This window comes from Antrostomus carolinensis, unplaced genomic scaffold (genome assembly GCF_000700745.2).
Source record: "Antrostomus carolinensis isolate BGI_N321 unplaced genomic scaffold, ASM70074v2 scaffold10402, whole genome shotgun sequence".
Lineage (NCBI taxonomy): Eukaryota > Metazoa > Chordata > Aves > Caprimulgiformes > Caprimulgidae > Antrostomus > Antrostomus carolinensis.
The window spans coordinates 1-14,121 of record NW_010297591.1 but is presented as its reverse complement, the minus strand read 5'-3'; the positions used below and the strand labels follow the sequence as shown (position 1 = coordinate 14,121).

Sequence of the window (14,121 nt, the reverse complement as noted above, 5' to 3'; positions counted from 1 at the left end):
GGCCAAATGCAAGGTCCTGCACCTCGGTCGGTGGTTTGAGACCAGCTCTGAAGAGAGGGACTTGGGAGCAGTAGTGGATGAGAAGCTCAACATGAGCCGGCAATGTGCACTTGCAGTCCAGAAGGCCAACTGTGTCCTGGGCTGCATCAAGAGAAGTGTGGCCAGCAGGTGGAGGGAGGTGATTCTGCCCCTCTACTCCACTCTCGTAAGACCCCACCTGGAGTGCTGTGTCCAGTTCTGGAGCCCCCAACAAAAGAGAGACACGGAGTAGCTAGAACAAGTCCAGAGGAGGCCACGAGGATGATCCGAGGGCTGGAGCACCTCTCCTGTGAGGACAGGCTGAGAGAGTTGGGGCTTTTCAGCCTGGAGAAGAGAAGGCTCCGGGGAGATCTTATAGCGGCCTCCCAGTACCTGAAGGGGCCTACAGGAAAGCTGGGGAGAGACTTTATACAAGGGCAGTTAGTGACAGAACAAGGGGAAATGGGTTTAAGCTGAAAGAGGGGAGGTTTAGATTAGATATTAGGAAGAAATTTTTCACTGTGAGGGTGGTGAGACACTGGAACAGGTTGCCCAGGGAAGTTGTGGATGCTCCCTCCCTGGAAGTGTTGAAGGCCCGGGAGGGTGAGGCTTTGAGCAACCTGGTCTAGTGGAAGGTGTCCCTGCTGCTGGCAGGGGGGTTGGAACTAGATGATTTTTAAGGTCATCCCTTCCAACCCTAACCATTCAATGATTCTATAAATACAGATCACATATCTTTCTGAGCTTGATTAAGTAATTAACATGTTTTAGTGGTGACCAGCACTGCTTGGCTTATGCTATGCAATAAAAGCGAACAGAGATTCTTTGTCTTCAGTGACCATACAGCTGAAATCTACTTCTGAACAAAACTCCAGGAACAAAAATCTTACAAATGACAAAAAAGAAACAGTTTCTTTATTTGGCTTGTTGCATTGCAGCAAAAGGCATTGAAGCAATATGGCAGCAAGGAGTAAGAGTCATCTCTAATGCCAGTTTTCTTTTTAAGTGCAATTACTACTACTTTTAACAGATTGGTTCTCTAAACGAACAAGGTCATAAATTGCAGCAACAAAATTAGAGTAGTACATTAGTGGGAATGAGCAGCAGAAGGTGTCGTGTCAGTGCTATAGTACTGCCATGGACTATGCATTGTGCAACAAGTAACCTAAGATTCAGAATTAGGATTTGAATGTGTATTCGGTCTTCATTGTTAGATTGTAGCATTATTTTAAGAAGGAAAATTGTATGACTACAGTATATAGTAAGTTGACCTTACTGTGATGATGTTTTAAGCTTGTCACTTTTATCAGGCAGCATACTTTTACAATTTGATCTTTCCTGTGTGATTGAACACTTTGACCTCATAGTATTTTCCACTGAAACAGGAAGAAATCAGAATATTAAAAATAACCCATTGTTGCCATGTAAGGGTATGTTTTCTTACGTAGTAATTGAGTATTTTTAATAATGTACTTTTTATAAAAAGGCTTGTATAACTAATATTAAACTGTTGTAAGAGAGAAACAAGACGTGATTCCTCACAGTTATTACAATAAAATACTTGTGAGTTGCCCTGTAAAAAAAGGGAGAAGCTAATTGTCTATGTACAGTAAATTCAAATATCAACTGTGGTATTTTTCAGTTTCTGCTTTACAGAGAGTTAATTCAACCAATATTGATAAATTATGCCACTAAAATTATGGATAGTACTGTGATATTTGAAGTAGGATAGAGAGGGCTCATTAAAAACTGTCTACACGGAGAATGATAAGTGTTTTTAAAAGTATAGGTGGTGGTTTCCATTGCTTTCATTTTGGCCATTTAATGTAGCTAATTAATTGCATGCCTTTTCTTACTGCACATCCTGTTGTCTCTGTCGTTTTCATTGTTGTTTTTGCTCTTCTAGTTCCCCTGTTAAATTACAGTTAAGTTCTAATTTTTTTTTCTTTCATGCTTTTGTTATTGAACTGATCAAAATACCCATTGATATTAAAAAAGAGAAGAATGGGAATAGATGTGAGAGTCTTCGTACATTTGCATTTGAATACCACTTTGTATTTTAGTAATGATGTATTTTCTTTTCCTTTTAAAAGGCAAAATTATTTTGAACAAGTCTGCTTTTCCAAAGGCTGGGTCCTGCAGTCTGTATAACTACTGACTTCCTATATACTTTGACATCTGACGATATTCAGAGGGTGATGTCCTGTCCCAGTGAAGCTAATGATAGAAAACAGATTAAATTATTTGAGTTTGGGATTTGATTCTGTGATTTCAGAGAGCTGAAGTTTTGTTTCCAATTCATTTCTTACTGCAAGCTGTGCATATCTCTTTCTGATACAGTTGGAAGGAAAACATATGGAGGCCTTTCTTAAAATTCTGTTTAGGGTTGTTTTTTTTTTTAATTAATGATATTTTTGTTCAATCAGAATTATTTTTGTTTCAGTGCAGCTCACCAGTAAATCTACTAATTTAATTTCCTGGGCAGGTTGGAAGGTAAAATGGACTTCGAGGCTGTGATCCTGCAAGTATATATGCACGTAAAATGCTTTTCTGACCTCATTGGGGAGGTTTGTGTTCCCTGGGACTATGGAGTGAGGCTTTTTACTAGAATATATGCCCTAGACAGGAATAAAGCAGGCATTTCTATTGATCTGTAAGCAATCTGTCGAAACTTCTCTGATCAGGCTTTTTTACTATCTCATCTTGAGTACTTTTTTTAATGACATCTATTATCAGATTGAAATGGCGATTGAGACACTGCAAAAGTCTGATGGTCTGTCCACTCACAGAAGCTCTCTTCTCAACAGCCATGTAAGTTGTCTCTTCTTCACATACACTCTCTCTTGCTTGTTCTGCATGCTTAGCCTGCCTCTAAATGTTTGTTTTATTTTATTACTATTTTTTGCTCTTAATCTTCTCATCTTAGTTGCTTGTAATCTTCTACTACATCTCCCATGGCTCTATTTTGTCAGATGAAATGTCTTTTTGGTATATTGCAGAGTGTTACTTGTTTCCTATGCTCAACACCTGTGTTAAGACAAGTTAATACATTTGACTGTTTTGCAGCCTATAGTGTAAAAGTCAAGATAAAGTTCAAATAATTCTTAATTAGTTGACTTTTGATATTTTAAATAAAGTTGTCTACAAAGCAAAGCCTATGAACCCTATATTAATTTTAGGCATGTGAAGAGGAAGAGAAGAAAGAAATAGCATGCCTAAATAGTATCTGTAGATTATTTTTAGGCATCTCTTAATTTATTCTGAATAGAAATTTTATGCAGTGACTTACTTCAGAATCCAGAAGATCCTTATGATGAGCTGGAAAGTATTATCTTAATTTGAAGTACACAAAAATGTCTTATTCCTCTCCCTTTTGCTTTGTTCTTACTCTGCAAATCTTACAGTAAGAACTTTCCATATATGAAGCTAAAAGACATTTGAGTAAAAACATGGTCTCCAAAGACAGTGATAAATCCATTATATGTAACTTTAAAATAAAGGGGAAAAGCTCGAAGTTAATTTTAATATATAAATAATAATATTGCTTCGTAATTGCTTCGTAATTGCTAGTCTGCCTTGAAATGTGTTTTTTGGTTTGTTTGGTTTTTTTCTGTTGGTATTTGTGGTTTTGTATTTTGTATTTTTTGCCATGTGATTAGTTTGTATTCATCTTACCTCTCTTTTCCTTCTCAACTTTTCTAATTATATAAATTCAAATTCCTTTATTGTTTTACAGAAGAAATTTAGATTTGGTTTGTGATCTTAATATAAGACTATGGTGGTAGAGCCTGTCTTTCAGAAATCAAATTTAAAATGTATGTTTTAGCAGGCTTGGGTTTGGGTTTTGGATTTTTTCTGTATGGGTCTGGTTATGTCAAAGTCAAAACTAGAATTGTTTTGTGGAAATTTTAAGCAAACTTTTTGATTCTTTTTCTTTAAAAATTGCCAAAATTGAAAGATGAAGATTGTATTACAAAAAGTTATACAGAATTTTATACAGAAGGACTTTTCGGTTCCGCCTTGGATATTTACAAAATAATTGTTTTGAAGATAAGACAGTGTCAAAATTATTATTATTTAAATAATAGATAGTATTAGACAGATAATATAAAAAGTATTATTTAAATATAATTTTTAAAGAGACCATAACTTTTTCTGACAAAGCGTCAGAAATTTGTGTTAAGATTTGGAACAGCTGAACTGTTCATAAGATTGCATTTAATCCTATTACGAAGTTGAGGATCTTGGTATAAAACCAAGAAGGATTACAAGATAAGCAGCTGTGCCCCAGTAAACTATGTTCCACTCATTCGTGGTGCTATGCACTGTTCACAGTGTGTTCCTAATAATGAGATTCGCACCTAACTGTTAAATCTTACCATGATATTTCTTTCTTATCTGTGAAGGCTTTTTCAGAGTTATTATGGCAGGGATGTATCTTTCACTCTGTGGGGGGAAAAAAAACCATGATCCTTGTACATATTTTTGTGGCAATCAGTCTTTCATAGCCTTGGTCATTTTCGAAGAAGTTGACAATCTAGATCAAACTTACTGGATGTTTTTGCCTATTTTTAAACTGAAATAAGGACAGTATGGGGGAAACATAGGTTTAGTCTTTGTCTTTTTAAACTGTTCTTGATTTTGTCTTCTAATGGTTTGACATTTATTATAAAAATTGGGTTTAATAGGTTTTAAAATAGAATTCTAAATTGTGTGTTTAATTAATTTTCACTTTGCAGATGATGTATTAATTTGTGGGAAAATAACTAGGTTTTTTTCACTGTACAATATCTCTGAGGTTTTCAAAGATTTTTTTTTTTCTGAATTCTTGTGTGCTCATTTTAAGGTATTTGTAATTTCTCCTCTGTTTTCTTTTCTTTCCTGATTTATTTCTGCATGAGATTGACGTATTTATTTAACTGATAGTTGAATGTTTTATAAACATTGCAGCTTAATTGGAGTCATAGCCAATTTAACAAGTCTGACTCTGTAAATATTTCATACCTTTACCCATCTTATCCATACAGTATAGTCAGTGCTATGAATTAAAGAGCCAAAATTCAAACCTGAAAAGTTAAGTTTTAGTTATATCTCATCCTGGTAGAAAAATGGGGAAGTGTAGGTTGTTTACAATAGTTTTATAATGTTTGGAGATAATTTTCCTTTTAAAATCATATATTAACTGGACTTTTTCTTCCAGGCTAGAATCTAGCAAGTAATGACTTCAAGCCTTTGCTACTGAGTAACCACCCAGGAGCAAAAATTCTTATTTTGCACTTATCTTTTGATTTGGTTTTTTTGGCATTTAATAATGCAAGTTATGGTTGAAATAACATCTGTTAGAAATTCAGGTCATTAATGAAGTGCACTTAAAGTGATTTGCGATAGGTTAGAAGCCATCTGGAGGAAATTTTCTTTAATGCTACACACAGAACTTCATTGAAAAATAATTAATTTTTGTTTGTCAGTGTTTTGGGATTGACAAAGTTTTTCCCTTTGGGGAAAACAGAAATTTCATATCCGTTCTGATTAAATTATCGATTTAATAATATATGGCAAATGTTATATAAATGTATACAATATAAATGTAGCTTTAATAATAGATTTTAAACATAGATAAAATGTAACAGTTGAAAGATATAATTACCTTTGTTTTTAAGCCCAGACAGACTTATGTCATTAGTGAAATAAGTTTCATATATTCAGATAAAAGTTAATATTCACAATTATGCTTTTTCTTCAGTTTTATTTCAAAATGACAGATGCAAAATTTGGAAGCACTTGTGAATGTTAAGTTTTTTAAAATAAGGGCACAATAACAGATACAAAGATGATGAACTGGACTTTTTCATTTTGTCTATTTGAAATGCAAAACTACCTGCAAACTGAGCTAAAAAATTTATGTCTTGGAAGGATTTGCATCTTACTTCTGTATATTTTTCTAGACCTTATGTTTAAGAAATATGGAAAAGTTATGGGTATGTTTTCAATAAAAAGCAAATATGGAAGTGGTGTTTGAATAGTCTGGAGTAATTTTTTTGCATTTGTATTGGTGAATTTCTCACTGTGACTAAAATATAGCTATAATTTCAATGCATTTGTTATCATCTGTACTTTAGTACATAAAGGTTTTATGATAAAAAGAAGGCCATGACTGAAACATTTCATGGCTATTACACACTAAAGTGTTCATATGCTTTGCATGGTAAGTTACACTGAACATTGGTGGAACAGAATTTGCGTACTGCTCTAACAGAAAATAATTCTGCAGAGCAATAAATAACACACAGACCATGTATATGGTCACTTAGTAATTTGTGTTTTGGTTATACTAGTTACTGCTTTGCTGGACTAAGGTGAAAATTACTACACATTTGTGTGAATATCTAGCTCATCAGTGTTTGTAAAAGTCTTGTGGCAAGTCTTGAAGACACAATGTACTCAGTTTGCATTTTTACTGGATAATCAATTTAAATCCAGAGTTCTGATCCTAGCAAGCTTGAATACTCACCCTGTATTATTTTGGTATAAATACTTAGGAAAACAGAGAAAATTCAAACAGAAAATGTAATTTGTGAATCATTCAAGCTGTATCTTAAGGAAAATTTCAGGGAACTGAGACCGTGACAAGTAACGGAAAAAGATAAGAAAAATGGTAGTGTATTAAAAAGCTAAAAGATTGGAATTTAAATGCGTCCTCAACATATATTATTTTTGATCTATTTTTTTATTCTCCTATAATGTTAAATCTAGGAATATTAAGTCGTCTTGTTAACTTTTTTATATATTAGTGACAACTAGAATTGTTTCATGAGTGTACACTACTTGGAAAGTACAATGATGTTATATAAAAAGTCTTTTCTTGCACCTGTCTGAAGTTCCCTACAACAATTACATGAAAAGATGAGTATTTTCCAAGAATCACATTCTTTTACTCCTAGAACTCAAAGGTATACAGGCTACAATGGAAAAGGGATTGTACCTCGAATATTTTGTAGATGTACCCCTTATTTTAAATGTTATTTAGGTTGCTCTTTGACTTATATGCAATAGCTTTTTTATTTTATGTATCTAAGAGTAAAAAATAACCTATTCAGTTAAGTGTCATAATATTTTTTAACATCAGGCAAAGAAAAACAGTATAATATTCCAGGTGTATAAATAAATTAACTAACTACTGTTAGTCCAAGGAATTTGTTTTCTGCAATTTATGTGAATGATATTAATGGTTACTTTATTTTTTTGCAGTACTAACAGTTTGTCTCCAAAGCATAGATACCTTTAACAAGTATGGGTATGTGGTACTGAATCAAAAGTGTTTTAAGAAGTGGACACTTATCTGAGGTCACAAGTGCAATGAGTTCTGCTATTTCCTGGTAATTCTGAAGATCCTAAAGCTTTATGGTATAGTTAGTTAGCATTTAAGGAATCTCTGAAGAAGGAAGTAATTGTTTAATAGACCCGAAGAGTGGTTTCAAATCTGTCATAAGTTAATGTTGTATGGCTAAGATCTTTTTAATAAAAGAATAATGATTTTTTTCTCTATCTTGTGTGTGATATAGCTTCAGTGGCTTTTAGACAACTATGAAACTGCAGAAGGAGTGAGCCTTCCAAGAAGTACCCTTTACAACCATTACTTACGACATTGTCAAGAACACAAGTTGGATCCAGTCAATGCTGCCTCCTTTGGAAAACTCATACGGTCAATCTTCATGGGATTACGGACCAGAAGACTTGGAACTAGGTTTGTGTTAATGAAATCCTGAAATATAATCTAAAATATAAGTAATAACTGCGAGTAAGAATGGTAGGGGTTGGAAGGGACCCCAGGAGATTATCTAGTCCAACCCCCCTGCCAGAGCAGGAACCTAAATGCACCAGAAAGTGTCCAGGCGGGTTTTGAACATCTCCAGAGATGGAGACTCCACAACCTCCCTGGGCAGCCTGTCCCAGTGCTCTGGCACCCTCACAGTAAAGAAGTTTTTCGTTAATTTGTATGGAACTTCTGGAGTTCCAGTTTTTGCCCATTGCCCTTTGTCCTGTCACCAGGCACCACCAAAAAAAACCTGGCCTCATCCATTTGTGCCCCACACTTCCGGTATTTATAGACGTTGATAAGATGTCCTCTCAGTCTTCTCTTCTCCAGGCTGAAGACTCACAGCTCTCTCAGCCTCTCCTCGTAAGGCAGATGCTCAAGGCCCCTTATCATCTTTGTGGCCCTCTGCTGGACTCTCTCCAGAAGATCTCTGTCTCTCTTGAACTGAGGAGCCCAGAACTGGACACAATACTCCAGGTGTGGCCTCACCAGGGCAGAGGAGAGGGGGAGGAGAACCTCCCTCGACCTGCTGGCCACGTTCTTTTTAATGCACCCCAGGACACTGTTGTCCTTCCTGGCCCCAAGGGCACACTGCTGGCTCATGGCCAGCCTGCTGTCCACCAGCACACCCAGGTCCTTTTCCACAGAGCTCCTCTCCAGCAGGTCAGCCCCCAACCTGTACTGGTGCCTGCGGTTATTCCTCCCCAGGTGAAGGACTCTGCACTTGCTCTTGTTGAACCTCATCAGGTTCCTTTCCGCCCAGCTCTCCAGTGTGTCCAGGTCACTCTGAATGGCAGCACAGCCTTCTGGTGTGTCAGCCACTCCTCCCAGCTTTGTATCATCAGCAAACTTGCTGAGGGCGGACTCTATCCCTACATCCAGGTCGTTGATGAAGATATTAAACAAGACTGGAGCCAGCACCACCCCCTGGGGAACACCGCTAGTTACTTGTCTGCTAGTCAAAAAAGAAACGACACCTGTATTTAAATATTATAGTGGTTTTCTCTCAGTTGTGTCTCTTTTAGTTCAACAGTATTATGCTTTTCCAGATATTATTATACTTTTACTTCTCCTGTTTTTGACTGTTCATTGTCGATGTGTTTACATTTTGATAAATACACTGCATATTTTTATCAGTACAAATAAAATGTAGCTTGTTGTTTGGAAATTACTAAGAATCATATTTCTCCATATCTAGATATGTTGTATTTATTTTCATTTTATTTTTCTTATTCAAGTGCATCACAACTTAAAATGCTTGATAATATTTGTTTAAGAGAGTTAATTTCCCAGAGGTGGTAAAATGATAACCATGTAAAACAGGTATGAAAGGAGAGTTAGGCTGGATTTGTGGATATTATTTTCCAGTCAGTGTAAACTGTAGAGTAAATGTAATGCAGATGCATAAAACTAATATTCGTGTTCTTATAATTCTTGTTCTTTCATAAAGAGGGAACTCCAAATATCATTACTATGGGATTCGTGTCAAGCCAGACTCTCCTCTTAATCGACTACAAGAGGACATGCAATATATGGCTATGAGACAGCAGCCCATGCAGCAGAAACAGAGGTAAAGTGTGAAATGAACATGAGTATCTAATATTTCTAGTTCATAAAGCCTTAATTATCCTTACATGGAAAAGAAGTTCTAATGCAATTTTCTTTCAGCTTCTCTGCGGTGGAAAATAAGTTTGCTAGATATGCAGTTGACATCACTGAAGTTAGGTATCAGTCAACATGAAAGTACATTTACCTAGAAATTGTCACAAATTTGCAAGAAGTAATAATAATAAAGTGAGATACGATATAAAGAGTTGCTTCTTAACTATCTTGAGTTCTTATGCCACAAGCTGAAGAAAAGCAGTTAGAGCTTGAATTCAAATTTTGCTGTTTGTTTTCATTACTATATCATTTTACATTTAAGCTGCAAATAAGAGAGCTTATGATTAAGTTCAGTTTGGTGTTTATTTCCTCTCCCTGTGAAGAATTAATGTGACCATAATGGTTTGCCTGTAAGCTGATTTAAGTATTTTCCCTCAGCAACTGTTGTTCATGAGGACACTGTGAAGTCTCAGAAGTATTGGAAAGCAGTGGCACTGTGACCACAAAGGGCTATGCTGGTGGTAAAAGAATGTGTGAAAATGCATATAACATTATCTTGAACAGAAAATTTTATGAAAAAGATGGAAATCAGTTCATTTCTTTGAAATTAATTTTGATTTGATTTATGTCACTAGCCTCCCACACTGAAGAGAAGTGTTTAAGATGTGTGATTTCGTGAAACTCATAGGTAGAACAGCAGCATATCTATATAACTATTACCCCCCAAGAATCCAGTTGAATGAACAGTTTAGTGTAGTGTACTAAGCATATTTTGTGGCCTTGGACACAGATGAGATATGAAAAACACAACTTCAAGCTTCACTTTTAAATGCAAATATCACTTTAATCTGAAATGATTTTACTATCACTTCCAGGCGTACTTACAGCACTTAATACATATTTATGGTAAGATATATTGTCTTAACTATCTCGTGCTAGGCATAATATGGAAGCAGGAGATGTCTCCCAGTATGTTCATGCGGGAAATTCTTGTTACAAAAATCATTGCAGGATTATACGGTAAGAAAAGGTGATAGATTTTTACAAAATCTCCAGGCCAGCTTATTTTACCCACTGAAGCTCATTCACTTATGGATTTCATTCACCCACGCTCAAAATCACAGGTATGCACAAAGACATATGCCACAATGTTCTAGCTAGAATTGTGTTGTAGTAGAAAAGTTGGTTATACATTATCTTCATTTGAGGCTAGCAATAATAAGATGGAGGAGAACAGGAAAAGGAGAGCAGTGGAAGCTTCTATCAGCTATTTGCAATACTGACTGCAGAAGACACCCCCATGCTTTTATATCTTAATAATAACAATGGCTTTGTGATTAGATCCTTAAAAGCAACTGTGCGGATACACCTTCCTAGATGAAGCTTTATCTCTTTGCTTAAGAACTTGCTTTACTTACCTTCTTGTCTTTTAAGACAAAAGACAGGCTGATCTCTTTACACTCTTGAAATCTGGTGATGTCCCATTGGGCACCGTAGAAATAGAAGCATTGTTCACACAGTCCTCCTGATGTACTATTCATATAAAGTAGTTCTGAAGATCTTTGTTCATCCCTTAGTTCAGGGTACACAGATCTCAGTAAAATATTTTCTGTCTTTTCAAAATCCCAGTGTCCTAAATAAATAAAATGCAGAGATCAAGGAGCTAGCCAGACTTTTGACAATTGCACTGTGAAAAATACATATTGTCTCTGCTCTGCATACCATAAAACATACTAGCAATACTGATAAGGATATAATAATTTTCAAAATGTAGATTTTTATCCAACAAAATATAGTAAATTTTCATTGAAAAATGGAAACTAATGAGCCACTATTACTTTAACTTACTTATTCTTAGTTAACTAAACCAGAAAATGGCAATATTTTCTAATAGAAGCAGTCCTTTTTAAAGCGAAGTGTGATGATTCCAGAACATTTTTGTCTCATTGGAATGTGCTGATTATAATAATATTTTAAAAATAGATCAAATTATTCCACAGTCTAGCCTGTTTACTTCATTAAAGCTACTCTCTAGCATGCAGCAATCATGAATTTTGGTCCATTCTTCTCTCTTTGTAGCCTTAGTTTTTAATTTTAGGATCATACAATGTCCATCTTTATTCCACTTTCTTGAAATAAAAATGCCTGTGTGTTTTTCTTGATTAATTTTAATGCAAACTGAGATATGCTTGTGTTTTATAGCCCTTAGAAGCTGGGGTTTTGAGGGAAAAAAGAAATGCTAAATATAAAAATGGCTTGATTTAAAATTTTCAGTGCACAATTTAAGAAGTGAAATTGTATTTTTGAAGATTTTTCCCACATTTACAGAAAATGCTTAGTATTTAATTTCAATGTTTGATACATATTTATATGTGTTTTTATCATAGTTATATTGTACTGAAGAATTCCAGCAGGGTTTATTAAGAGATAATTAAAGGACTGAAGATTATAATTTGCATGATTAGGATAACATTGCTCTTTCTCCAGCTTTATTAATATTACTAATGTTTCTTTTGTCCTTTAAATCAGTGGTAAACTGCAGTCAGTATATTTTTTCTGTGCAGTTTACCAATTCTACCACCTTTGTCAGACACATTTAATTGGATAAACACTTCTAGTCCTTTTTGGCAAAGACTGTAGACTGAATGTATGCTACAGATGTTTTTTCTTTGTTCCTGTTCTTAATTTGAGGGTCATGCACCTTTTCTATTTGCATAATTTGAATATCCGAAAGTGCTCTTGTATGTTGACATTCAGAGTTTGTTCTAGGCTTGAATTCAAGGGTCTGAGATTTATCAGACATAATTTTCAGATGAAAGGTAATGCCATTAGTTGTTTAGTCTTGGTTGTGATCAGTGTGAGCTGTGGGAGTGCGCTTTCTTTGTTCCAGTAAGAAGAAAAATCAAAGTAACTACAGATCACAGATGCTAAGAGTCCCATCTTCCAGCTGAGACAGTGGTTTGGCGACAGCAAGCACATTGACATCAAATGGGATGAACCTTTCTCAGAAGAGGAAAAGAATTTCTCCCCAAGAGCTAGTGGGGCTGGTGGATAGAGCTTTATACTAAATTGGAAGGGGGAAAGGCACAGTAACATACTAGTCTGTGACAAGCAACGGGATGGCTTGTCTAAGCTTGAGGAGCTGCGTGCCAGTGGGATTCCTCAAACAGTTCCACAAGGTGATAGGCATGATGAGCCACACCTCAAGTGCTTCTACACAAATGAACCCAGCATGAAAAACAAGCAAGAGGAGCTAGAAGCCCTGGCCCAGTCCCAGAGATATGACATCGTTGACAACTGAAACCTGATGGGATTAGTCTTGTGACTGGTGTGCCATGATGGGTGGTTACAGGCTCTTCAGGAGGGATAAGCAGGGCAGGCAAGGCTGAGGGAGGGGGTTGCACTGTATGTACATAGCGGAGGGACTGGAGTGCGTGGAGCTTGCAGTTGGCGATGGCACACTTGAGAGCCTCTAGATAAAGGATAAGGGGACAGACAAATAAAGTGGATGTCTTTGTGAGAGTTTACTATAGGCCGCCCAGCCAGCAGGGTGACATTGATGAGCTGTTCTTTAAGGAACTAATGGATGCCTCTAAGTCATCTGCCCTAGTCCTTATGGGGGACTTCAACCTGTCAGATGTCAACTGGGAATACCACCCAGCTGGTACAAACAGGCCCAGGGGATTCCCAGACCAGCTGGACAACTTCTTGGTACAAGTTCTAAGGGAACTGACCAGGAAAGGTGCCTTCCTCAACTTGTTGCTCACCAACAGGGAGGGTCTTGTGGGTGAAGTGGCGATTGGTAGCTGCCTTGGCCACAGTGACCATGAAGCAGTCAAGTTCAAAATCTACTGTAACAGGAGGAAAACTACCAGCAAAACCTCAACTCTGGATATGAGAGTGGACTTTGGGTTGCTCAGGGAACTACTAGTAAAGTCCCTTGGGAAAAAAGCTTTTCAAGGTGCTGGGGTCCATCAGTGCTGGTCACTTTTTAACAGTCATTCTTAAGGGAATTGAGATGCGAGAGCTTCAGGTGATGTAAGAGCTTTTTCACTTTAGGGTGCATTTTTTTAAATAAAATTAATTATTAAACTGGTATGTTTTTAAAGGGCCACCTTGGCTGAGCAAGGATCTTCTTCTAGAACTAAGGCACAAGAAGACAGTGCATGGCCAGTGGAAGCAAGGTCAGGCAACATGGCAGGACTACAGAGATGCCGTTTGCCACTGCAGGGAGGAAATCTGTGTGGCCAAAGCTCAGTTAGAGTGAAAGCTGCCTAGTACTGTGAGAGGCAATAAAAAGGGCTTTTCAAAATATGTTAATAGTAAAAGGCAGACCAGGAATAACATTGGCCTGTTACTTGATGAGCACGGTCACCTCACAAGCAGGGACACAGACAAAGCAGGGACATTCAATGCCTTGTTCATCTTGGTCTTCAATACTGAGGATGGGCTTAGGAACCTCCAGAGCCCTGGGCTAGAGACCCATGACTGTGAGAATGATAAACTCCCGACCAGCCCCAAACTTGTGCGGGATTTGCTGCTCCAGCTGGATCCCTACAAGTCAGTGCGGCCTGATGGGATCCACCTGAGGGTACTTAAAGAGCTGGCAGATGTCATAATGAGACCTCTCTCAATGATTTTTCAATGGGAAACCAGAGAGGTCCCAGTTGACTGGAAGCTGGCAA

At 36.8% G+C, this 14,121-nt stretch overlaps 1 protein-coding gene across 1 annotated transcript; it reads left to right on the top strand.

The window, feature by feature from the left end:
• Positions 1-2,754: 2,754 nt before the first annotated feature.
• LOC104520489 (transcription factor RFX3-like) lies at positions 2,755-14,027 on the top strand (the record flags this gene model as incomplete). Its single annotated transcript, XM_029083541.1, has 5 exons — positions 2,755-2,829; positions 7,581-7,762; positions 9,285-9,404; positions 10,376-10,456; positions 13,760-14,027. Coding segments are annotated over 5 exons (726 nt in total), but the record flags the coding sequence as incomplete, so codon positions are not given.
• Positions 14,028-14,121: the final 94 nt, after the last annotated feature.